Genomic DNA, 27,473 nt, shown 5'->3' on the forward strand with positions numbered 1-27,473 from the left:
TGTTCCCATAGCCAAATAGGGAGCATAATATTTCTCATTTTGTGCACCTTGCAGTGTTCATGCACACTGATGTATGAGATCATTACGCTGCGGCCACAGAGAGCACAGAAATGTTTGGAAGTGGAGTGTTAGATGGCATTGGACTCGTACCTGCTAGCCCCACAGAGAGATATTTCTGCCCTGCTCTCACCAGTCTTAGTTGTCATTCTGCCAGGGCAGCCCAGCAGCCCACCATGCATTTAGTGAGAAAGCAGAGCACAGCTTAAAGGATAGACAGGGAAGATGAGACAGGCTCTGCTAAACCTCACAGAGCCTCCCAGACTCCCTCTGTGTGTGTGTGTGTGTGTGCGTGTGTGTGTCTCTCTCTCTCTCTCTTAGGTCTCCACACGCCTGAAATCAATGGGCCATTCAGAGCACACTGCCTTCTCCCCCCAGACAACAAAGCAATACTCACAACGGTCTAAAAGATCATTAACACCCACATCCACACTCATTTTTCCCATCCTCGTTTCTAACTTGTCCACATTCATGAATGCTGCTTATCTGTGAGACATAATGAGTCCCAACTCAAAGGGATGACAGGAAAGTAAAAATGTAGAAGATGTGAAGGGTCAGTAGCAGAGGCACAAAAAAGAGAGAGGAGTCTGAAAAGGGAAGTAAAAAAGACATAAATTATGAGCAGATGGATTAACAGAAAAGGACAGTCCAAAGAGAGGAAAAACAATCCTCCGACTCAGCATGATCACAGTGGTCGTACTTCTCATTAAAATTTAGCTTATGAGAGTGAACAGTACGATAATAAAGAGAAAGATATATACAAGGGCGCGGATTGTTCAGCAAAAAATGATGGGAGCTTTTTCCAGCAATGCATTGGTTTGTTTCTGGGGAAAAGGTGTGTGCAAGGAGTAACAAAAGAAGAAGCGGGAAATTATAAACAAAAAGTAAAAAACAAGAGGAGACTTGGGTGAAACAGGGGTTGGAGAATAATGCTGCGTTCACACCATACGCGATAAAAATGTTCACGTTGCGTTACTCGCGTGTATACAGCTGCTATAGTTTTTTTGGATCATTTTGCAACTTGCAAAAATTTGCCCTCGACAGCTGTGGTTGTGCTTATGTTGGTTAGGAGAGGCAGATAACAGCTAACTTGGTTTGCAGTGAAACACAACAGATAGCTGGATGTAAACACTGAGGCTCCGTGCCCTGAAGCAGCGTGAAACAAGACGTTAACACACGTCATTATTTTTAAAACTGTCACTGTCAGCATATTACACGCCACCCGCTGTTTACTTTCCACAGCAAAGACCAACTTCTTACTCACAGCATTTTGCCAAGAAGAAACTAAACAAAAATAGCTTAAACAAGACAGGTATATTTTCAGAGCTCACCATGTAACTTTATAGCTTTGCTCACTGATCAGGGAGCCCTTCGGGTCCTTATTTGTTGCGTCTCTGTACAGTACTAATGCCGAGCAGCTGCGTGTGTCCACAGAAAGCAACACTGTTTGTCCTTAATTTCTGAATCTCAGAAACGTCAGGAGAATCTCAACTAGATCTTAACGCTGATAGGCTTTTGCAACACAGCGTCATATAAAATTCTTGCTCAAGTTGAAAAATTCAAACTTGTGCGATGGACATTGCGCCACCTGGTGTAAATTTGTGTCTATTGGCATCTTTGCATTGACTTTTGTACTTTTTTTTCATATGTATGTATTGTTATTTAACTTTCCTGTGGGTTTATTTTTTTTCTTTGGTTTCATTTTTTTCACCTTTATGTTTACTCAATCCATGTTTCTTTGGATACATTGATGTCAGCTGTTTTCAGTATATACCTATGCTTATCTCATCCATTCCTGCAATGACCGTTCAGCACTGCACTTTTGATATATACTGAAAAATGTAAATTAAAAGATTCCGACTTTGTATGTAAGCTCTCTGCATTGAATGCTCACATCGTGTTTGGCGTGAACATACCGTACAAGTATGTCTACAGCATTAAAGACAGACACAGTCAAATGAAGGAATTAAGGAGACAGGAGGAAGGAAAAGAGTGATAAAAAGAGCACAGAGGATTAAAGAGGAGATCTGGAAAGAGAAGGAGGAGATATGTTGTAGGAAAGAGGAGGAAGCATGATGAAAGAGAGACAGGGGTCGGAGGAGATAAAGAAAGGTTGATTTCAAATTCCAGTTTGATTGAGAACCGTGGCAAAAGGCCAGGAGCTGGACACAAGAGAGATACAGTAGACTGGAGAAAGAGAGGGATGCAAGGATCGAGGGAAAGGAGGGGAGGTGAGTAAAGATAGAAAAGGAGCGTGAGACAGAGGGAAAGTGCACAGGAATCTGCAGCTGTGAGAGCCCATGGGGAGAGCCGTGCTGCTCCACATGACTTCTCTCAGAGGCCAAACCCTCCGATGGGAACAGAACATCTACAGCTGCTTCCAGTCTCATTCGCTCTTTTTGGCTCTTTTGCTCGCTTCTCAAAGATTTCTACTCTCTACTGTCAACTTCAGAGAATTTGTTTATCAGCTGATCACAGGGGCATAATCTAGGAGGTCGAGGGGGGCAGCACTTCAGCAGAAAGCAGTATTGTAACCTTCCACTTTTTACAGTATAAAAACAAACAGAAAAGGTATGAAAGTTTAGATGGTGTTTGTATCGTGTAAGTTATAGTAAATAACATGGAGAATGAATGGAGAGAATGGAAATGACAATAACTTCAAAGTTAGAAGTATTTCAAAACTGTAGAAAATAATTTAAAGTGGTAGCAGTATCTATTATAAACCAGTTACAAGACATTAGAAGGAACACACTTTGAGTTGCAAGGTTGAGAAAAATCTTATAAGCAACTATTTTTTATCAAGCTATTTGGTAATAATGACAGTGTGCATGTTATAAAGATAATTAATACTTAATGGTTTTTTATAGTTTATTTATCAATTATTATTAAAGCATTTGGTTACAATGTCACGAAACTAGGGCTGCAGCTATCGATTATTTTGGTAAACGAGTAATCCACTCATTATTCTTGCGATTAATCGAGCAATCGGATATGCTTGAATGTTTGGATGTTGGATGAAAATTTTCATCCAATTTTTTTTGCTTTTTCAAAGGGTAATAGTAATATAGGAGAAAACAAGACAGTCTAAGGTCCCTTATAGGGAACTATCAATTAATCGCCTTTTCCTTTTAAAAATCTATATTTTTCAGTGTTTATGTGTGTATATTTGTATATATTCATATTTATTCTCCCCCAGAAAAAAAAGTACTTTAAAAATTTCCTCCAATTCAACACAACCTGCACTATTCTGTATTAGTTACATTGAGGGTGTAGAGAACAGCATAACTTCTTCTACAGCTGCCAGCAGCCCACCATCATTCCCAGTTAGAGAATGGGTGAAATCAAAGTAAGACAGTTAGGCTTTTGCCTCAATGATTTTTAATAATTTAATTATTCGATTTACTCGAGTAATCGTTTCAGCCTTAAACAAAACTAACAAAATCTGAGGAGCTGCAGTTTCCTGTAAGGTCAAAGGTCGAAACACCCATGTGAAAATGCATGATAGAAATATGTCACAGAGCAACAATGTTCACGTAGATTGTTGTTGAGACACATGTCAAACTGCCGTAAGAGAGAGACCACTAATTATATTGTCACATCTTGATTACTGTAATTTTAACTAAACAGAACAATATTTATTTTAAAAAATACTACGTCATGTATCATCACAACTGAATCTCTTGACAGTGAAAGGTTGTAGCTGCCTCCAAATCACCTATTCAGATGTACCCATGAGCATGTTGTGATCCACCGACGCAGTTTGGATTTCTTCTTGATGAATGCATTAGACACTTGTCCCCGGCCTACCATAAGTCTAGTTAGAATTCCCCATCTGCACTGCTCCCTCCCACTCCCTGTCTCTGTCTTTCTGTCTATCACAGTCACACATAAACATGAACGCACGCACACAGACAGACACGCATACAGACACCTCTTGTCTGCTTAATATGATCAGCGCAGAACGGAGATGGGAGGTTGAGTAACATCTGCTCTGGAGACTGGAATATCTCTGATCGTATCACAGTCTCTGTTCATTACTGCGTTACGTTGGCTCACACACATACACACACATGAAAACATCATAATGTCGCATCTTGTGCTCATTATTATAACATTGTGACAGCAGGCAACAGATTAATAAAAATATGGTCCAACACCTGGGCCCAGAGACTATCAAAGACATTCACAAACAACACACAATAAAACACTTAACGCCTCTAAATCAAGGAAACTGGATAACTGAACTGAACTGAATAACACAAGAAAGCTTGAATAAGATAAAATAATGTGGATGTACAGCAGAATATAGAATTCTGACTTGCAAAGATGTAGGAGTTGCCATATGCCATTGCGTGTTTTTTTGTCTTTTGTTTAGCTTTTCTTTTCTTTTTTTAAATGGAACCACAAAACTTTTTTGAATGAATGTTTGCAAAAAATGCTGGGAGCAGGTTTTTCACCATATGTTCATCTTTAATGTAGACTTCAAGGTGAAATCGTTAATTGAAAGCCTGGTACAATTTAATGAATACAACGGCGCTGGAGAACGAGCTGCGAGCTGGAGACAACAAGCGATCTAAGAAAATAAAGTATGATCAAGTTCTTAATGTTGTGAGATTGAATGTTAACAGAAGTATGGTGTTGAGATTATCTGTAACAGTAGGAAATTTCACAGACTAACTTTCATTGACTCTTTGATTAAGGATAATAGCACAAATTTCTATAATGTAGTGAGGGATTTTGATGTAGATATTTCACACACTAATTGTTTCTGCAAGCAATTTTTGAGTAATATATTCCCTATCTAGTAAAATGATGCCTGTAAACAGATTTACATACAGTGTATTACTAAAGCCAGTTAGACAATATGATGGCTTTATCTCTGGACCTTTACACCTAACGCTATACAGGCTACCACCGAGATTTATTACAGACCACATACCTGTTGCTTACTGTGAATGTCAAACTATCTACTGAAGGTGACAGCAGGGGCTGATGTGGGCAATGTAATAATGAGAGAATCAAGTATGCATACTGACCTTTAGAAATAGCACAGAAATTCATAGATATGTAACCTTAAGTACAGATGAAAGTTGAAATAATATATAATAGAATACAATATTAAAGAACAGCCTTAAGAGCCTTGATGTTGTAGACTGAGTCCGCACAAGTTTTGGCTTCAAAATTTACCAGTGTAAGTTTTAAATATGCTTCCCACTTTAGTTGAATTTCATTTTGGAAAGAGGTTAAAAGGTATAAATGACTGCACCAGCTAAGGCTACATTCAGACTGCAGCCAATTCATTTATAACAGTGTGAGCAACACAAATCACATGCAATCTCTTTGGGGTTTTTTTTAGGTCAGATTTGAGCCACTTTCATGTATGGACCTAAATCTGATACAGGTCTGAGATTCTATGCAATATGACCTTGGTCTGAATAGTCATATATAAGAATTCACGCGACTTTAACGTCACTGTAGATCGACATTTGTGACAAACCTGCGTTGGCAGGAGTCACTCAGTTTCCTTGAAGCCATTCATGTCACAATTTCACCAGTCTTGGCTCTTCTTGAGCATCCACACACAACTCTGCACAGTAGTAGTAGCCATTACTCCACAAAAAATCATGATTCAAAAAAACTTTCTCTCTTTCTCCTCATCCTCATTATCATCTGCTCAGGCATTTGTGGGCCTCCACCGCAAATCAGCTTACAAATTAAACTGGAAAAGTTGACGTTCAGTGGCCACCGTGTCAACCTTTGCACAACAACACGCTGCATGTGACGTTTTTGTTACTGTTATTTTGTGCATGTGGGTCGTTCAGGGCCATGACCAGTTCAGAATGGTATCTGATATTGGCCACGTTTAAAAAAGAAAAAAATGGATCTTAGCAATAAATCTGAATTGAGCACTAAGGCTTTCACTACGAATGTAATAATAATAAAATAATAGATAGGACTAATATAGCGCTTTTCAAGGTTCTCAAAGATGTTTTACATGAAATGCAAAAAGAAAACAAATACAAATGCAAAACTGAATACAAAATACTGAAAAATGTGTACATGGTGTTTAGCCTAACAATCATGGATACACTACCTCTGGAGGAGCGTCAGAGCTTTATTGAGTGCTACAAGTACACTCTGTATTTAGCCATTTTCTAGTGACTACAGTAGGAATGTTTGATACATACTGATTTCACAAAGAGCAGAGGAGCAGATTCTGCTGCAGCCCTGGTTTGAGAATTTCAATGGACATTTTGAAATATTTATTCTGCAGTGAAAAGAGATCATCTTTTGAAGCAACTGTAACTGACTGAACTCAAGCTTACCACGATGCAAACTCACAATATACAAACTCAACAAGATATTAACTTATAGAGTCCGGCATTCTTAAATAATAGTCATCACTTCTCGTCCATTTTTAATATGCAGATGACTGTATCCAGTAAAATGTTCCCAGTTCATAAATGACAGTTTGAAGCCCGTCATTCCAATGGTTTTCAGTAATGAACTCAACTTGCGTGCCAGTAATTATGATGCCAGTATTGGAAAAATGAAGATTTGAAAACACACACTAACACACTCATACAGCACTAGGCCACCTGTGTTCTGTAGAGTTTTAGTGGTGCTGGTTGAGGTATTACTCTAAGTAATGTTGTAGACTGGCTCATTAGTCTCTGGACAGAGCCGTTCACCCCAGGAGAAGAGAGGAAATTGCACAGACACACACATACTGTATGTGTGTGTGTGTGTGTGTGTGTGTGTGTGTGTGTGTGTGTGTGTGTGTGTGTGTGTGTGTGTGTTGGGGGTTTGAAGTAATTGGAGGTAGCCTCCGGCACATCACACACTTTCACTAAATGGTCAACAGCTCTTGACAAACCTTCATCCTCAGGGTAGTAGAAGTAAGTTTCGACTCAACTGACCCCTGCGCAGCTTCCATGCTTTTGTAGAAAAAGTAAACATGTCTACTTTAATGTACGGATGTATATATGTGTAGGCGTGTCTGTTGTCAGTGCCTACTGACATGGCATTTTTCTCAAAATATAGAGTTGACAAATAAAATTGTGATGCTGATTGGAGGGGACACTTAATGGATGTCACTACATTCAATTAGGGCCGGGCAATATGGACTGAGATTATATTACAATATGTTATGGCTATATCTTTTTTTTTATCATAATTTTTTTTATTATAACATTAACATGTACATGTACATATTGAAACCGAAGTCAACTGATTGCTGGGTACATTTGACTTTTTAACCCTAGGCCCCGAACCCCTCCCACCCCCCCCCAACCCAACCACCCCCGTTCCCCTCCACCACATCCACAAAGAAATAATATCTACATCGACAGAGCATTCTGACTTAGATAGATGCTCTTTCAAATTTGACATCAAATTTGTCCACATTGAAATTGTGCTTGGATGTGCATCATTAACTGTTGCAGATGACAGTTCTCGGTATGAAATGTCCAAAAGACTCCCAAGCCAGTGACTGCTTGACAAATCATGGGAGGTTTCCAACGCTGAACTATAAGCTTTTTGGCTGCAGTCAGGCCTGCCAGTTTTGGCTATATCTTGATACATGATATATATGGCAACACTTTTAATCTCACCAAAAGTACTTCATCTAGAACTGGGAGACAGAGTCGAACAATACATTTTTTTTTTTTTTGTTTTACTAAATTCCCTCTTTGATGTGACAATATTGTAGCAATGACTATTGGTACTTTTATCAATAATCATCAGTAGTGTAGATATAATAACTAATTGGTTAAAGGCAAGTATTAAAAGGAAGTTATTCCTCAGGCAATCATTAGGCGTTGCAGACAGCGAAGACTGACAGCGAATAAAATCACTCTGATTGGCAGCTCAGCTCAGCGTGAGAGAAGAGAAGTGGAAGTGAGGAAAGCTAACAAAAGGCTTAAGTTAAGAGGGCGTAACATCGAAACAAACGTGTTATACAAGATGAGATTATGTTTTAAGCCACTGAGCTCTTTGGCAAAAACCTTTCGAATTTGTTTGTGTCAATGTTTGTTGACGCATGGTGAACTGTTCTTTCAACATTTAGTTTCTTTTGTTGTGTTGTACCAACTGGATATCTAGCATCCTGTTGGTCTTCCATTTTTTTCTTTTTGAATGACAAATAAAGACAAGCGCCACCTGCTGGTACAAAGAGTTATTTCCTCTCAGACGGGCGCAGAACATACGTTCCAGTTGGCCATTGCCCATTGTTCGTGTGTTCAGTGCAACTTTTTAGCCGAGATAAAGGCGACATGAGGCAACACAACTGTCAGCCTTCATCACTGCTAGTTCTTTGATGTCACTTTGGTGCGTCTGGGCTTTAAGGGTAATGGTATTGGTACTGGTATCATAACTTTTAGACTGATACTCAGCCCTGAAAGCAATAAAGCTATTTGAACCCTTATACCATTTTTTTACAACAGGCAACAGAGAAGTGATTATACTGATTATTTACTAATTACTTGGTCAGGAAGGGCAAGTCAGAGAGGGAAACGGGGAACTGGTTTGAGCTACTGTTGCCTCCATGCATGCAAATCCCAGTAGGTGTGTGAGTGCTTGTGTGTAGGTGTGTGAGTGTTTCCTGTTGAGATCAAACCCCAGTATACATTGTAAAACCTTTGATAAAGCGATCTCTCCTAACAGTGTGCAGCCGAGTACTCATTAATAATGCATGCTACACTCTGCCACACACTTATTTATGGAAGCACAAGCAGACACACATAGACACACACTTGTTTCACACACCTGTGGCTAGGTAAACTGTGGCCTTTCAAAGGTCATCCATCATGCAGCGTTTGAGATCGGAAAAGGAAAGACAGAGAGAGAGAGAGAGAGAGAGAGAGAGAGAGAGAGAGAGAGAGAGAGAGGTGAAGATAGGATGAAAGTTTGAAGGCAGTTGACAGCTAAGTGAAAGTGGCTAAAGTGCCTTGGGCGATCTCCAATTATATTGACATTCAGAGTCACTCCCAACCTCATATCAAAGGATCTCAACAAGAAAAGATCTCCCAACTGTAATGAAGAGTCTCTTCCTGTATTCTGTCTGATAAACAGCCAAGTCCCTTCATTTAACTCAGATGATTGGTCAGCAAAAATCAGCTCAAAGCACAAGTAGAAAATCGACAGGGACTGGGTATGTAGAAGTTCTGGAGTTCAGTGTCACTACTATGTGATGTACACTAGAAGTCTTAAGCCTCATTCCCACTGCACAAAAAACTCAATAACTAACGCTAACATCAGGTTTTTTAATGCCCCGGTGGCTCTGATGGCAATACTACAGGGAGTAGCAAAACTAAAAATGCAGGCAACACTTGTTAACACTAATAAAGCCGTAGCTTATAGCTATGTCAATTGATTTATTTAATCCCATAGATAACGTCAGTAAAGCAGCAACCTCTGCTTCATTCTCAGTAGATGGAAGTCAGACACCCAAGTCCAACTCATTTACCATCGCGGAAGAGGAGATGACACGAAAATAACAGCAGAATGCCACAGGGCTGTTTGCCAAGTTTCTTGTGAAAAACAGTCCTTTACTTCAGTGGAGTGGATTTGGTTTAGGTATGCTAGATAACTGCTGATAGGTGTGCTAAATTTGAAGTTTAAGCTGCCCTCATAACAATAAACATTAATTAACAAGAACTATAGTTATGTTTTGTTCTGATGATTCAGAAGTGAAGTTAAACTGAAGAGAAACCTTGCGGTTCACTTGGTTTGTGGAAGCAGGGTCGGTCAAAGAAAAAACTCCATGATAAGTCATACAGGACGGGGGACAAACCTTGCAGCCAGTTTGTGGAAATAGTTTGTCTCAGGAAATTTGAATAGCCAGTATTACATGACAAGTCATACAAATCATTGAGTTGCCCATTTTGTGTCAAAACAAAATAACTTATAACCACAAATAACCAAACCAAAAATACATATGTAATGATAATAATAATAATAGATTTCATTTGTAAGGCACTTTTGGAACAAACTTTAAAGTACAACAAGATAAAAGTATTAGCAAAAAAACTGCTAAAAACAACCAAAATAAAAGCATATTTAAAAGTCATTTTTTAAAAACCAAATGCAGCTAGAGCAACCAGCAAGAAAACTTAAACGTAGTAAGTTCTGCTTATGTAACAAATGTAACGAAGTATTAATACTTTGTTATCTTACACCACTGGTAGCACCCATCCTCTTTTGTTCAGTCTATCTGTCCGTCTTTTCATGCATCTGTCACGTCAATGCATTTGCCCTCCTTTCATATCATCCCTTCATCTATTTATCTCCCCATCCATACATTCCAAGACAGAGAATTCAATATCAGTGTGCCTTGAGGTTACTCGTAGGAGAGGATGAGACACAAAGACGCAATAAAGAGTGAGAAGTGATCGATGTCCGGAGGTTGGATGGACTGTCAGCATCAGGCTAGCTGACCCCCCCACCCACCATTTACCACCTAGTCTCAACCCTCGCAACCATCTTTCTCCTATAACTCAAATTATGCACTGAAGCCCATTCTCTCCCTGCTGCTTACGCATCTTATGGCACCAGTGCTCGGAAAAATGATAAGAACACCAGGGTGTTTACTTAACATATAAAAGACAGACACTTGGCAGGAGATGTGTTTATGGACATTCATAAATAGTCCCTCTCCATTACTAATAAGACAACAATGGTGAAGCCTTATAAAGGCAGAGTTAAGGTTCTGTGAACTCCGTCTGAATGTATAAAACAGTTCAGACTCTGGATATAGACGAGAATCTTTGACCCACTTCTGCGTAAAAAAAAAGAAAAAAAGGAAGAAAAAAGGGTGGAAACAGAGGGGGAGAAAGAGAGAACATCCCCAGGGTCAAAGCTCTCATTATCACATTGGATAGTGCAGAAGAAAGATCTCAGTCCTTGCTATCGTCCATTTTTGTTATTCCATATACAATCTATCATCAATAAAGATCTGTTCTACACACATCACCTCACCACTGAAATGTGCACTTTAATGACCACAACATTTAGATACATGTGCCGAAGTAACAGCCTCAAGAATAGTGAACTCGGTTGCTCTGAGTGATTTCTTCCTCATATTTGTCTCCCTCACAGGAAGCCTTCAGATATGGACAAGAACGAGGGATCCTGCTGCCAGACGACCATTAAAATGTTTTGAATGTGACTTCCTCCATTTAAAGGATCAGCTCTACCAAAGCCACAGCAATCACACTTGGATAACTAGTGAGAAACCTCAGCCAGCTGAATAATTATTTAACAGATGGTGGTGTAATTGCAATTAGATGTTTTATGTTTTGGGCAATAACCAGGTTATTTAAAAACTAAATCTATTGTTTACATAATTTGACTATTATGATTCTATACTATTTTCTGATGACAACTATGATTCATTTTGATCTACAGGGGGATTGTGTCGATTTTTTAAAGAAATAATAAGCCATAAAAATATCAGAGTGAATGTATTTTTTTAAAAAAAACATTAAAAATTGCAGGAGCTTCAAAGATGATCAGATACCCAGCAGATATTTTTACTCAGCATTTCCTGTCTCTGAATACAGCAGTTATTAATCCAAAAGAATTTGTAAATGTGCCCTCTAAATACAAAATATAAGATGACAAAATTAAAAAATAGGTATGTCATTTTTTTTTTAAAGGACGTATTACATTTTAATACTTAAATTACAGCATTTTTGCCGTTTACAACACTATCAGAGCTGTGGCTCTCTGCAGCTGCAGCCCTCAGGCTCTGTGTTGTGGGTTCAATCCAGGTCTGTCTTTTTTTGAAGTCAAACTGCCATGAAACAACAAACAAACAACAGGAACATTTTCCAACCGAAAGTCGCTTTTTCGTACTCATTGATAGAATCAGCACAAACCCCAATAGTTACAGTTGAGTCATAAAGGGGATTAAACACATGTTTCATCAAATACACTTTAGTTACTGAATATTAGGGGTATCTATACACTTAAGTATTGGGATAATATGTTTTCTGATACTGTATCGATGAAGTAGTTTTTTTCTTGTAATATATCTGACGCTATCTGACTGTTCCTCTCCCTCATAACATATTGCAAGTGTGAACACAAAAAACACGGGCCTATGAAACAGACACAGTCATGAAAGGCACACTGCTAGCTCCAAAATAAAAAAATTGCAGTATATCTCCTTGCATATGCATTGCTATGTATCGCAATATATCGTGCCGTAACCCGTGCATTATGATACATATCGTATCGCCATATTTTTTCAAACACACAGCCCTTTTGAATACACATATTCAAGTCTACAAAGCCTTGACAAGAAGCAGATGGAAAACCTTTTTTCTTAGGCCCTGTTAATGAAGATCTCATCCCGTACAGCTTTCAAACCAAAACAAAATTGCAAACTGACAGTTGGTTTCTCTAAGTAGAGTGAGCCTTACCTCCAAGGCAGTAGACCTCTTTCGCAGCAGCTGTTCAATTTTCCTGGCTGCTCTGGCCACCAGCTCCTCTGCGTCGTTTTGCTCCACAGTGTACAGGTGTTGGTTTCTCAGAAAAATCTAGACAGAAAGTAAGAGTAGTGAATGTGTAAAATCACAAATAATTGATGATTTAACAAATACTCACTGTCAGACATGTTTTCTTGAAACAAAATAAAACTTTTAAACAAGAAGTCTGCAACTTCTTTGATGAACTGATATATGCAATAGGACCACAGCAGTGTTAAATTTAGATTATATACTCTTTGTATGCATGTGTGTGTGTAGCCTGTGGGTGTTTATACCTGAGTGAGGCCCTTCGCAGCTGTGGCCGTGTCTGCCAGGGTGACAAGCTCTTTCTGCATCTGATCAACCCATTCTTTAATCCTATGGGACAAAGCAATGCACACAGCCAATCTTAATCGTGACTCAGAGGTAACCAGTTTAGAAGAGACATCACAGACATTTCACAGCGCAATTAAACTGTCAATCAAGTTATCTCACATCTATCATCTAACAAGACCATCTGGACACACAACGTAAAAACAAACAAGGCCAAAGAGAATCACCCTGATAGGTCACATAAAATGTCAACCAATCAAACTTGGATCACAGGAAACAAATCCAGCGTCATCTAATCAAACACGTGTCATTGGGTGTCAACCAATACGATTACTTTCTGACAGTTCAAACATGAAGTCAACCAATCAGAAAAGTGTCAGCCAGTGTTGTGACCAGTGACAGTGATGTTAGTAGACAGGCTAGAGGTGGGTTGTGGCCAGGGCCGACGTGCTTCTCTGTATATCAAAGAGCTCAGGGGACATCAGGTCCAGCCTGCTGGAGCCACACACTGGATTATACCTTCCTCTCATCCTCCTCCAATCACCTTGTCAAACCACAATAAGCTCACAGCATGCATTATAATATACTGACATAGTAAATCACTCCATGCCTCCTGAACCGAGAGGCCGTTGATAGAGATAGGCGGGATAAGAATGACAAAGACCTCAGACATTATGCATTAAGACACGGTGCCTTGTTAGAATTATTGGACTCGTCTGGAGGTGCACCTGGTATAAGAGGTTTGCAGGGGCAAAATACTTGTGCGCATGTGGATACATTAATTCACCATATATATTGCCATGCGTGCACACACATACACAGGCACATTGAGACAGTGCCATTAATATTGTATGAGAATGATAACAAGTTGGCATAAGATACAGATGCTCTCATTACAATGCATTCACACTAACACAGACTCAGCTGCCCCCCCCATGGCAAAGAGACATATCATAGCTTACTCACATACACTGAGATAAACAGAGAAAAACAGCATACCTGGAAAATATTGCTAAAAATCAGTCACTGCAGCAGTACAATGGGTGTCATGCAAGTTACTGTATGTATGCAAAACATCTACCCTGATGCTTAATGCTAAGGTGATAAGGTGCAAACAAAAAGAGAGCAGTACAGAAGATCAAGAAGCCAGAAAAGAATAGGGAAAGATGCATCAGGGACACAAAATCCACAATGGATGGGGAAAATTCTGAACGAGTACACTTGTGGAAAAAGATGAGACACTTTGCAAGAGCGGGAATACCAAGGGGGATAGCACAGTGTGAAATTGTTTCAGAAAAGAGGGGGCAGGTGGAGATATTAGAGCAGGGTCAGCCATAATTCAGATGCTATCCCTTAATTCCCAAAGCCAGATGGTTTAGAGGTTGTGGACAACACTGCAGACTGAGGCTTGGCAGAGCTTTATGACTATGTGAAGGAAAACTGACAGAGATGTCCTGCTACTCTTCTGTATCTTAGGGTGATTTGGAGCTGATGCTAGGGTGTTTAGAGCCACCAAATGGTGTTTGGGTTTTCATCTTTCAGCTACCAACAGGTGGAAAGGAAACAGCGGTGCTGGATGCAACCAGATGATCCGCAGCCCTATAAGCAGCATGAGATTTGTGCAATGAGGTCTATCACCTGTTTAGCCCTGGGTTTGAAAAACCTGCATACACACACTAATTTTGGTGATAAAAGGGGTAATTGCAAATCTGGGTTTTTGCCATGGTTAAGTTACCTAATCAGAGTTGTCACCATAGTAGCTACTTGTCAATGGATGGAACCCATGTGTTACTCAAATTGGTCACGCCCTTAATTATGCATTACTTTAAGCCTTTATGAAATTCACTCCCATACAATTGTAATGAATGGAGGAAAACAAAACTGTTTTTTGAACCAGGCTGTAAACATTTATTTCTGCTATAAAGTCATTTGCATTTCCACAACTGGCCATTTGAGGAACTGCAGTTTTTGGCTTTTCAGTGTTGCTTCCTTTTTTCAGCCTCGGAGTTTGCTATTTAATCATATCACACTTCTTTCGTTAGCAGATGGAAGTGGGCCAAATTGTCGTGAACTTCTAGATGTTCAACTTTTCCTCTCTTTTCATGCATGTTAATCTCACAAAAACGTACAACAACACAGTTACTACACAGTAGAATACAGTCAAAAACGTATGTCGATCCACACCGACGCAGACCTTGTCATCGTTTTTCTAGCACAAGGTCATCACAATCTTTATTCACTAAACTGCCTTCTGGCACCATACCTGTCACAAATATTTTAGGTTCGTGTTCTAACGTAGAAAATATAAAATCAGTCATGTAAAAATAAGCACAACCACTCATAGTCCACTCCTATACACTGTTTAAAATATACAGAAACTATTTAAAACTTGAATTTCAAAACTTATATATTATGTCAAATACCAACACAAACATTTTTACCAAGTATAAAATATGCGGCTCTTACAAAAAGTTCTCTCTTCCCCTTTCTTCTCTTCACTAAAAATTCTCTTCTCTTGATCCTCTCCTCTGCTATGCCCCGCCCTTCCCTGTCCCCAAATCTTCTAAAAGCAAACCGATTGTAAGGTATTTTAGTGGACCTTGGACCCCTAAGCTCTTAAAGTCTGAAGCATTGACAAGTCAATCGTGAGTTAGAGTTTATGTGTATGTGTTTGTCTGTGCGTGTGTTTGTGTTTGTGCTTCCAGGGACTTGACATTCAGAGAAGCAGAGGGCCGTCTCTCCGGAGTTTAGCTCCTGTGAAATCTACTGCTACCAGTGCAAATCTCTATAACAAAAACTCCCAGGTGCTGACAAATGGATGAGACAGCCCAGGCTGTGGTGCAGAATGTGGACAATGTGTTCTTCTGCACGTCCAATATGGATGACATGGACTTGTTTTTATCTCCAAAATCTATTTGGAATATTGTGGCTTCATGAGCGCATCTCATCCACAGACTAGTTCATCCTCAAGCCCACAACACTGAATCCCTTGTATGTGCATTTTCTTTGACTGTGTGTGTAAATACCAAACACTGCAATGTGCACACAAATAAGTCTGTGATGCGCTCAGCCCGCTCATTATAAACTGTAACGGACCATAAAATAGAAAGTTCTGCCACCACTCCCCAAAGCCGTACGCCTGTTGCTCTATTTGAATATTTGCAGGCCAATCCCCTTGTTAAATTGGCCCTCAACGATCACATGTATTATCTATAGGTGTGGAAAATCTCCACACATTAAACGCACATCCTTAAATCATGCATTTCTAACCATCCCTTGAGGTTCAAACCTCGTTTAGCGGTGATGCTTTGTAAATGCCATAAGGTGAGGCCTGCTCTCAGCCCGTCACGGTTGATCTATGTGAAGAGATCACTGCCTGCATGAAGTCAATCTCATTTCAGCTCTTTCCATACGAACACAAATGCCTATTATAGTACTACCATCACGCTGTTATCACACATATAAAGTAAGCTGCTTTCAATGGCTAAAATAAGGCGATTCAGAGATGCCTGGACGCTAATAAAGTTGTTGTTAAGCTGAGGTAGCTAATTTTTTTCTGCTCTGGTTGCTGGGCTTTGATTACTGCAGCCTCTGGTACAACGCTGGATAATTAAACACGCACACACAAACGCACATACAAATGGCAACTGGGTCAGACACTGCCCTACATTGTTTTTCAGACACAGGAAGAGCAAATGAGAGCGAACCAGAAAGAGAGGCGGAGAGACAATACAAGAAAAAAGAGGCAGATGTTGTGATGCCATCACTTTGGCACTAGATAGAGTAATGAGCTGGTCCACAGTGTGTATCTCTGTGGGCGGCTGTGTTAGACTACAGTCTAATTACACATCATTACAGAGGCAAAGACAGAAGTCCAGACAGCCAAGCGGACTGAGGCATGGAAACGCTGACAGTGATGCACCAAAACAACCCGCTGTGTGCTGCTCATGCTCTGTAGCTTGTACACCAACACTCAAGTGGCCAATTCAGTCCTTCTTTGGCCTGTAAAGCACCTCAATACGAAATGGAGGACTTTGGATCAAGCTCTGACAGCCCAGCACCCCGCGCATTTCTTGCAACAATTACCAGTGTCAATTTGCAAACGCCATCGGCTTGTTGGTGATTTGACTCTGAAATACTGCCACAGTCAACATGAGTTTATCTGTACAAACTCACAAAATAAAAAGCCCACATGAAATGGTATTTGTCCCATTCTTGTTTTCATTCACTTTGAAACGTTGCTCTAGACGTCTGAGGCAGTGCAAAATGTTTTGTCTCCAGAGTGGTTACTGGAACAACAGAGATATTTACTGTAGGATCACAGCAAGGCAGAAAAACATCTGGCTTCAGTTTGAAAAACTACTCTAAACAATCATTATTCTCTTCTCCGTTCACGTGATCAGTGTAATCCAGAAGAGTGCACTTGATAACCAGAGCCAATTAATTTTCTCTTTTTTTGGCTCATTTTCTGTATGTTTGATGCAGTGCCTTTAAAAAGAATGATATTCCGTTTCTGATACCACAGGGGAAAAGTGACATTAAGGGCTTTTTAAAGATAAAGGCTACAGCACAACAACGGCAACTTTTCTTTTCTAGCTTAGCGGCAGAAAACAGCAGAATAAAAGAAAGCTTTTTAGTTTCACTAAGCTGCCACTCCCTCTTTTAAAAGAGACAACAAAATAATGTCCTAAATAAATAAAAGTAAAGGTATTTATTTGTAATGTGCATTAATTAATGTAAGTAAATTCACCAAAAGTTATACACATAAAATCAAATTCTACTATTTTCAGCCAAAGACATTAACGAATCTCAAACAACAGATAAATGTCAATGTGGTTCTATGTGTCACTACCACTTGTAGTGCTTTAAAAATTATTTTCCAGTCCTTACATTTCATATCTTGTTCCTTTTTTTGTCTTGTTTGTTTGTTTTTTGTCTTTCTCTTGCTGATGTGAATAAAGACATCTTTTAAACTGTATGCTTTATTTCTTTGTTCTTTTGCTTTTCTTGTATTTTAGGAAGCCTTCTGTAACACTTTGATTAAGTGGACTATAGATGAAAAATAGCCTCTTGGCTAATTCTGGCATTTTTTTATACCTTGTGTATTTACAAATGCATGCTTTCCCTTCTAAAATAAACCTAAATCTATTCCGATGCTGTTAGAGTTTCATGCATGGGTTAGTTGTTAACACAGAGTGCTGATTTCTCATTTATTTACTCAAAATCTTCAATTACGATTGAATTTGCCTTCAATTTATAGGGTCACAGAATGACTGATTGGGCCAAACATGCTGTTGGGTGGCTCTTTGTGAGGACAATGCAAACACCCTGCATGTGAATTGGATTTCAATATAACTTTGCATATAATGAGCGGTCTACATGCAAAGGAACAAAAAAAAAGTCAAATCACTGTGATTTTGCAAATGAATAATGTTTTTTTTTCCACATTTGTGCAGGAGACCGGGGAATGAATACGCTACAAGACTAAGACAAACTCGTTAGGACCACAGACAATGGCCAACTTTTGTCATTTTCCATAAAGAAACAGGACCAGGTGAAGCTACTGTAACTCCTCAACAACTTCATGGAGGAGCTGTCACGGAGCTCCGCGGCCACAGACATCCACCGGCGACAAACTGCTGATTACTGTAACCGACATTAATCACCACCTGGAGGAGCAGCCAGAGGAAAGCTGAAATACTGTCTCCCTCCAAGATGACCACTGGTGCATGAATGAAACGACCTGCCCACCCCACTCTCACACCCACGAGCCAGCACACCGCGAGTGGCTCATTAAATATCACACTTGTCCCTAAACGACGCGCACTTGAAACAAGGAGTCTGCAAACATCAACTGCTCGAAACGGGATTACAGAGATTGTACTTACATGAGCTGTGTCGGAAACTGCGATGCCAAAGACCCGTCCTGCCATAACAGGAGCAGAAACACCCAGGCTCGCACCCTGCAGGTATCCATTGTAAAAAATAAAATAAAAAAAGCGAGGGGGGAGATTCCCCGACGCGCGTCGACACCAAATGTGCTCCGCTCCCCTTCGCCGCCGATGAATGGTGAACGTTGTTCAGGAGCAGCGTGAGTGGCAGACTGTCGCTCCCGCACAGATTAACGATCCCTGACACCTCTAATCTGATCAGCCGGCCATCCGGCGCTCTAACAGGTACTGAAACTGGATCTGTGCCTCCCTCTGTCTCCCTGCCTCTCTCTCTCTCCCTGTGTCTCTCCCTCTCACACACCCACTTGTCCCCCCACTCCTTTTCAATCTAGTGGAAAAAAAAAATCACATATGCTCCTCTTATCTTTATTATCTGCTTTAAATTCAAGGGTTTATTCCTTTATTGCCATTCTTCCTGCTTCAGCTCCTTTATCTAAATCTCCTCTGCTTTTACATATGGTTATTTCTTTTACTTTTAATTTTATCATCTTAATTCTCTTTTGGGATTTTTAATTATTGATGAAATTGCATTTTTCACTCGCTTCGTGGGTTTCTGATATAAATAAAGACTATCATCATCATCATTATTATTATCATCATCGAAATTAAAAAAATTAAAAAATATTGATAAACATTAACTATCTAAATCTAAAAAGTGTGGCTTTTATGTAATGTCTTAGTATCACTAATACTACTACTACTTTATGATTTATACTATAAGATACATTTTCAAAGATACATTTTTGTGTATTTCATATGTTGTATTTGTTTTTGTTTTTTTAATTAAACTGTAAAGCACTTTGATTTTGTTTCATAGGTAGTGTGATTGATTATCTTTATCGTTATTATTGTAATTGTTGTTGTTGTTAGGGATGCACTATAATATCGGCACATCATCAGTATCGGCAGATATTCGCTTTAAAATATAAAATCAGATTGGACCAACATAATGATTTCTGCCGGTATTACAAGCCGTTTTTTTTTTTTTTTTTTTAATTGACAAAGTGAACATGTGCAAAACATCAGCCCTAAGTTGAAGTAATTTTCTTGTTTTGTGCAATAAATTAATATTACATACACTGAAAAGCATTGTATTTCATGTCTCCATCTGCTGGTGGGCCATATGATGTTAATTCAATATCCATATGGGTAGCAGTTATTGGTAAATGTGAAATCATGTATCGGCATATTGGATATCTGCAAAAAATCCAATATCGTGCATCCCTAATTATTATCGTTATCATTATTATTATTATCAGGAATGCACCATAATATCGGCACATCATTAGCAGATGATTGGCTTTACAATGAAATATCTGAATCAGCCAACATGCTGATTTATACCGGTTTCACAAACTGTTTTTTGTTTTTGTGGACATAGTGAACGTGTGCAAAACATCGATTTTTAAGGATATTTCAACTGAATTTTTTTTCTGGTCCAAAAAGCATCCACCTTTGGAGCAACATGTTGTTTTTGTTTTTTCTTTGCCTTCCTTCCTATAAAAAAACACCTGCTAAAAGGAGGGTCTGACCACATGTACCACACACATACACAAGCGCACGCACACTGAATACAGATGCAGGTTTGGCTCTTTAAAATGCCCCACAACCTTTCAATTCCTACAACCTGGAGGGATGGGAGAATTTACTGGCTTTGATAGCACAATCTTTGCCAGTTGCTATCAGTCATCCTGGGTGCATGAGTGGCAGCAAGCAGAGAAACTGTCCCACATGGGATTCACCACTAGTGTGACAGACGTATTGATTTCACACATATAGTGTAAAATCTTATGTACCGTAAGAGCATAATAAATCTGAGTGCCATCAATCACGCCCGTTTAATAAAATTGAGTTTGCGGCCATGTGCTGCACATCCTCACATAAATGTATAAATAATAAAATATACTGATTAAATACAAGCTCGTGCACCACTGCAGTAAAATCCCACTTTCTGTTACTATTTCAAATCAGGAGAGCATCAAGACTTTGACTGAATAATTCAATAAAAAAATAAAGCACATAAACCTTGTGTGTGCCCGTGTGTGTGTGAGTGTGTAATACAGGCCTGGAGGGAGGGCAGGGCAGCACAAGCAGGATGCTTGGGGATTTGGTTATCAATCGTTGCCTGGCAACCACACACCATCTCTGGTGTCCTCTCACCCTCCCCTCCCCGCTCCCCCCACTTTCTCTCTTTGTCTCTCCCATCCCTACTCCCTCTCCCCCTGCTCCAGCTGTACTGCACTGTTGCCCCCTCCTCCCTCCCCAGTTTCTCCCATCCCTTCACTTCGCCCTCTCCACAGTTTCTCTCTCGCTACACCTTTCTCACACTCATTTCCCCCGGCAGAGGAACAGATGCACCTGCTGATGGGATGGAGTAGAGTAAGTGAATGGCGAGAACTGAAGAGGTGGCGTGGAGTGGAGGACTATAATAGCAAAGAGCGACGTGGCAAGGATGGAGGCCTCCTCTGCAGACATCTCCATTCAGTACCTTTTTATCAACTGGGAACATCTCACACTACATCCTGAATAAGAAGAGGTGTCAGACTGAGCCGCTACACCCTCCTCATTTATAGTCTCAGAAATGGATTTTAGAAAAAGAGCAGAATAAAAACTAATGGCTTCTGACAGAGTATCTCTATGTAAAGCCTGAGACTGTATGCTATAGCAGTGGTTTCCAACTGGGCCAGTATAATGGGTATAATGGGTCCAGATTTCTCCTTAGATTTTAGTTCAAGGGCCAAACATTAGAGAAATGACCAGATATTCAGTTTTATTTGACAAATTTAAATAAATGTGGGATTAAAACACGATGAAATAAATCATATTGCAAGAATAAATTGCAATTTGTTAAAACCAGGGATGTTTTTAGAATCTGAAGACATTGGGTGCTTAGCCTGTACCTCCAAAGGAGGGAAAAAAAATCAGTCGAATTTTGGAAGGCACATTTTCTTTAAAAAGTAAACAAATAAATAAATAGGCAAAACATATGTATTTATATGTATATATATATCACCAAAGAATTTATATATATATATATTTAATATTTATTAATATTTATATATTTATATCTAATTTAATGCTTTGGTGATTTTTTTTTTCTTTAAAATATTGGGTAATTTTTAAAAACTTTTGGTAAAAACTTTTTGGTTCTTTAAAAAAAAAAAGTGATTTATTTTCTGTTTTTCTAAAATCTTTTGGCATACCTTCCAAACTGTATGCCCACCAAAATAAATATAGCCAAAATAACACCATTTATCACAGCCAGAAACTGTAAAAAACTGAATTATCTTGAAATTGAAAAGTTCCAATAGACACTGCAACCAAAAAGGTGCTTATTATTGCTTCAAGACTAATGTAAAGGCACAGCCTGTTAACAGGCCAAGAACAGGGCAATAAAATTACTGTTCCCCCACAAATAAAAAAGTAACAAAAAAAAAACTCACTACTGCAGGAACCCACACTTCAAAATAAAAGTTATGTGCTAGAAATTTACTGTACTTAAAATTGAGTATTTTTCACAAACTTGACATGATCACAAGTTACTTCAGTACGTTCATAATGGGCCTGTGACCCACTTTTGGACCGCAACCCACCAGTTGGAAACCACTGTACATAGAGTCTATACGGTTACAATTACAAAAATTACCATCTATTACAGAATACATTTTTCTCATCTACACAAAAATTCATAATGCAACAATTTCACTTTACATATAGGACTAATAACCTGGCTTGCCTTATAGCACTGCATTTTATTTACTACACACAAAGTGGGAATTCTCAAATAATATAAACACACCAACTTCTTTAAAAAAAAAAAAAAAACATAAAGGGTTGAAAATTAATATGTACATAATACAATTTTTAATATGCACCTAATCGGCAAATCCTGATTTCAGAATAGTGAACCACCTGTAGGTGATGATGAATGTGACATGGAAAAGCACCACAGGTTAACAGTTATAATGTTCAGTGAGGGTTGATTTATTCAATAGAGGATACTGCCATCTGGTGGTAACACATCAAAATCACAAGCAGTTGTCGAATTATCCTTTAAAAAATTATTTAAAATAATGTGAAAAAAATACTTGCAAGAACTAAATGTTTATGAGGAATCAACTTTACAAGGTGTGTTCGTAATTGTGGTAATGAAGTATAATACACATAAAAATTCCTTTCAAATAATGTGCTAAATTTGTTGGACCAATTTATTTTTTAACTAGTAATGAACTTAAAAAGCTGTGTTCATAATTGTGGTAACATTACATAACACTTTGAAATTCCTTTTAATAACAAATCAACTTAAAAATGTGTGTTCATGGATATGGTAACTAACTACTTAATTCGTGTAATTATAGACACAAGTTTTTAAGTTGATTCCTGGTAAAAATGTAATCACCTGGGCTTCTAGTAATTAAATAATTACACTGTTGCAACTTTTATTTATTTATTTTCTAAGATAAATTACATAAATATGCTTTGGCTTGTCAGTGTTTCAAATGAAAGTTTAAGATGAAATAGAGTAGTGATGGCCAAATGAGGCCAAATGAACTGTTTTATTTTCTGAGCCAACTGGATGGCCCTCAGGAATGACAGTTCTGTGTGCTTTAAACTACTGAACACAGAGCGCCATCTAGTGGGCTCAGAAAATAAAGAAGGTGGTTCATGAGGCTTCATTTGGCTTTCACCAGTGTTCAGCCTTCAGTCAGCCACACAGAGCCAAGAAACTGCTATTCATTTTCAGTTTGATTTTTGAAATTTATTTGAAAATATAAAGAGAAAATAAAGAAATGATTATACAAAGGTGGACTGACAAAAAAAGTCATATTTGCAGACAATGAAAAACATAAAGCAAAAGAAATGGTCAAACACATCATGACTTGGTTTACATTGTCGAAAAAGAGGAGCACACGTACAAACTTATTTAATTCCACCCCTTCTCCATAAATCAGTGAATTTTAATGAACCAGCTTCCATATTCACTTAAACCTATACTGTAATTAATTGAATATACTCCCAAATACTCAAAATCAAACATCTAATATTTTTCAATACTATTTTCTGAAAAAAAGAAGATAAACTAGCGACAAAAAATCAAGAACCAAAAAATAATAATAAACAATAACCCCTGTTAACACCTGGTGATTGTCAAAGCCTCCTTTCATTCCTGTAGGCTACCTCGTGAAAATCATTATTTTAAACTGTTTTATGTCTGAACAATGCTTTAAATCCACTGTAATACTTATCCATAGTTTAATTCCATAAATTGACACAAACAAAAACTTTCTGGTGGTAAGAAATTAAATTTTCCCCATAAAATGAACTTGGAGCTTTGAGAATTTTCTTTCTTTCTTTTTAAGAAATGAGCCAAAGCAATTCAGAAAATTAAGTGTAATAGCAGAAGCTGAGTCATTAAGGTACATTGGCCTCACACTCTGTTTCTACTACTTGTATTACATATAGCAGTGACTACATACAAGTAAATACTGCACACTGTAGGTAAAACAGTAGTAGTATCAGTAGTTTTAGCATATGATAGAGGGAAAACACATTTATTAAATGTTTACATCCTCCTTAAAATAGAGCCTCTGCTTCTTGCAATGCAAAACTGCTCCAAAAAAGTAGAGTCAAGTATGAGAAATGATAAATATTGCATCAATTTCAAAGCCCTTCACCTGCAGATCGAACAGTAAAAGCAACCTAAGCAGTGCAAAATCTGACCCGATATTACGATACTTGGTCGCCTATGCGTCAAATAATACGTTTGCTTACCGATTAACTGTGATCCGAAATTGTTTGTCACGCGCCAACCGTCGTCATCCGGTTACCTGCCGACAAACTTTTTTTCAAATTGTTGTACACAAGCTCCTTCTCTTCTTCGGTTGAGTTTTAATGGCGGTTTCCGTCTACGTGTTTCGCATTACCGCCACCTACTGGATGGGGTCAGTCTCGCAGCGCCAGCTTTTTCCCAGAGTGATCCCATTCACGTGCTCTCCAATGCAGAGCCCGCGGTCTGTGCAGATCCCTCCCCAAATGTGTTATCTAGGTCCTCTCCAGAAATGTCCGCAATCTTCAGAAATCTCTTGGCTGCAATATATAACTATGGCAATGCATGTTGCAGAAATAGATGGGAAGCCTAAACCTATGTCCAAAAGGAAAGTTGACTGATTTATTGAACTTTTAATTGTTTGATTAAGATTTTGTTGATTATAGAGCCACCCTGTGGACAGGGGCATTAGCTAGCTCAGGGGTCGGCAACCTTTACTATCAAAAGAGCCATTTTTGGCAAGAAAAAAAAAATTGTCTGGAGATGCAAAACATATTTGATACTTAAAATGAAGGTAACACAACACATTTAGTCAAAATTAGCCTATCAATATTATTAATGGGTGTATATGAGTATTTATTAAAATGTTTTTTGTTACATTACGTTTGCAGCGTTGGTGGTAAAAATAAACAGATCTATCCATGCACTATCAACTTCTCCATTTTCCTCTGAGGCTCCTCCTATCTTGGATTTGGAATCTATAGCTAGTCAAGATTTTTTGAATCAGGACAACCCACCACTTTTGAAATGTGGCAAAATTTAGCAGAAAAGGCACCAAGGCCACAGAAATATGATACATAGTTTAGTTAATGAAATGCTGATACCTTTTCGTATTCTGTGTACAGGCTACAGATTTTTGCAAATGAAAAATGCAAGAGTAGTTTTAGACCTAAAACGATGATAAAATTGAATGAAAGTCTTTAAAAAATATTCGCTATTCATTTTCATGTAAATTTTAGTCAGAGACACAGGAGCCACTATAGAGGGGCTAAAGAGCCACATGTGGCTCCAGGGCCACAGGTTGCCCAACCCTGAGCTAGCAGATTAGAAGTGGTCACTTTAATTGCTGATGGGGACAGATGTTTATGCTGTATTTGTTATAAAACTGGAATAGCCTATACTTTAGTGGGTTGTGTAGTGTGTGATAGTTTTCTGTATTTACACGGTGTATATGTACTTCTTCCCACTCCTTTTCGAACATGTAGCCAAGTATTTAAGTTTGAGTGGCTTGAGTGTTTGTTGATTGAGATTGGCCTGCAGGTTTTCAGTACGAATTCTCTTTAGTCTTTTTGTTTTTGTTCACTGCACTTGGTCATGAGGCTTGTTTGCTTTTATTGGTCTCATTTGTTAGATGATTCATGATTAAACTCAAAGAAAAGTAGTTTGGAGGAGGTCGCTAAAACCACAATGAGCATCACTTTGGCACCATCTTATGGTGATATAAAGAATGACACTGTTAGACAGTGGAAACTGCCTTTTTGTTATCTATAACAATTAAAAAAAGGACTACTATGACTGTTATTATCGAGAGCAGTTTGATCCTTATGTTTACATTCTCCAGAATTAAGTCTCATAATCTAAAACAAAACCAAGCTCAACTCTGCATGTGTAATATAGCTCTTCTTAATATTTATTCTTTAGACTCAGGGGGAAACAGCTGATTTTTTACAGCACAATTTGCATAATATCTCAACACATCCTGTGTACAACCACAAAACCATAACATGTTAGATTCTTTGTTTTTACACTGAGTGAAAAACAAGACAATTGTACAAGCATATTTCTTTACAGTCAGCATACAGATAAATCTATACATATTCTGTCTCTTTTTAAACATAATCTGTAGGCAAAATATACAGACAAACCATCAACAAAACATGCAACATCCAAAACATAAAGTCTCAGACAACTATTGAAGTTGAATAGATTTTTTTTTCCCTTTGTGTTGTGTCAGCCGTTTACGGGACGTGGTTGCACAGATAGTCATTGGTTGACAGCATATGTTTTGATTACACAGTCAACTCCCCTTATACAACTATAGACACGCATTGCTGTACAATTATTAAGTCTTTTGTGATTTTTTTTTTCAACACTCACATGCTCAAACTTCGGACAATATAAACATTCAACCTTTGTAGAAAATAAACACTTTATGTACACATGTCAAAGGACTTGAGTCACATTCACACCCCTCAGAACAACAACAAATGGATGGTTTCACAATTACAGGCAACAGCTGATCTGAACAAACAGTAATTAGCTCGGGGCGGGAGTCTAATGAAACACGAGGGGTTAAACAGTCATGGCGGAGCATTTAGGGCATATGTCTTATTTACTGTACTTTGTACACAGACTGGTAAGTAGACTATGAGCATGATGCTGTAAGGGTGATTTCTCCCCAGATTGTGCATTGTGTTTAGGAACCCCAACGTGTCTGCGTGTTTTTCTTTTGCCACATAGATACAAAATGCACACCACAATATTTTCTGCCACCACATACACCATGATTCATTTCATTTCAGTGCAGAAACACAAAACACATAACCTTGCATGTCATGACAGTTAAAATGAGACAAGAAAAATAAACGATGTAATAATAAAGTGCACAAGCTCCATGTAGACGTTAACGGCTGTTAACATCAATTTATATTAAAATCAGTAAAAAAATCAATATATTTAATATTTTCTTTCAATGATGTACAAATTAAAGGTATTTTTCCTATAAGACATATATTATTTTTTTAGACGATATGTTCACAAATATAACATTTAGTTCCAAAATAACAAATGCATTCAAACACATCTATGTTGCATAGAATTAAGAACCAATGGGTC

General features: G+C 38.4%; 1 protein-coding gene across 2 annotated transcripts in view; it reads right to left on the reverse strand.

The window, feature by feature from the left end:
* LOC121950340 (voltage-dependent calcium channel subunit alpha-2/delta-1) overlaps positions 1-24,649 on the reverse strand; it is an 81,412-nt gene extending 56,763 nt beyond the window's left edge. Inside the window, exons 1-3 of one of the 2 annotated variants that reach the window (XM_042496301.1) lie at positions 24,584-24,649; positions 12,824-12,905; positions 12,483-12,599 (exon numbers count right to left, since the gene is read on the reverse strand). In XM_042496301.1, the coding sequence (XP_042352235.1) occupies positions 12,483-12,599; positions 12,824-12,883 (177 nt within the window). In that variant the 5' untranslated portion in view covers positions 12,884-12,905; positions 24,584-24,649. Of the gene's footprint in view, positions 1-12,482; positions 12,600-12,823; positions 12,906-18,748; positions 19,005-24,583 lie in introns of those variants that run through there. The other variant, XM_042496300.1, reaches the window with a different exon arrangement.
* Between the last annotated feature and the right edge of the window lie 2,824 nt (positions 24,650-27,473).

Source organism: Plectropomus leopardus, chromosome 11 (genome assembly GCF_008729295.1).
Source record: "Plectropomus leopardus isolate mb chromosome 11, YSFRI_Pleo_2.0, whole genome shotgun sequence".
Classification (NCBI taxonomy): domain Eukaryota; kingdom Metazoa; phylum Chordata; class Actinopteri; order Perciformes; family Serranidae; genus Plectropomus; species Plectropomus leopardus.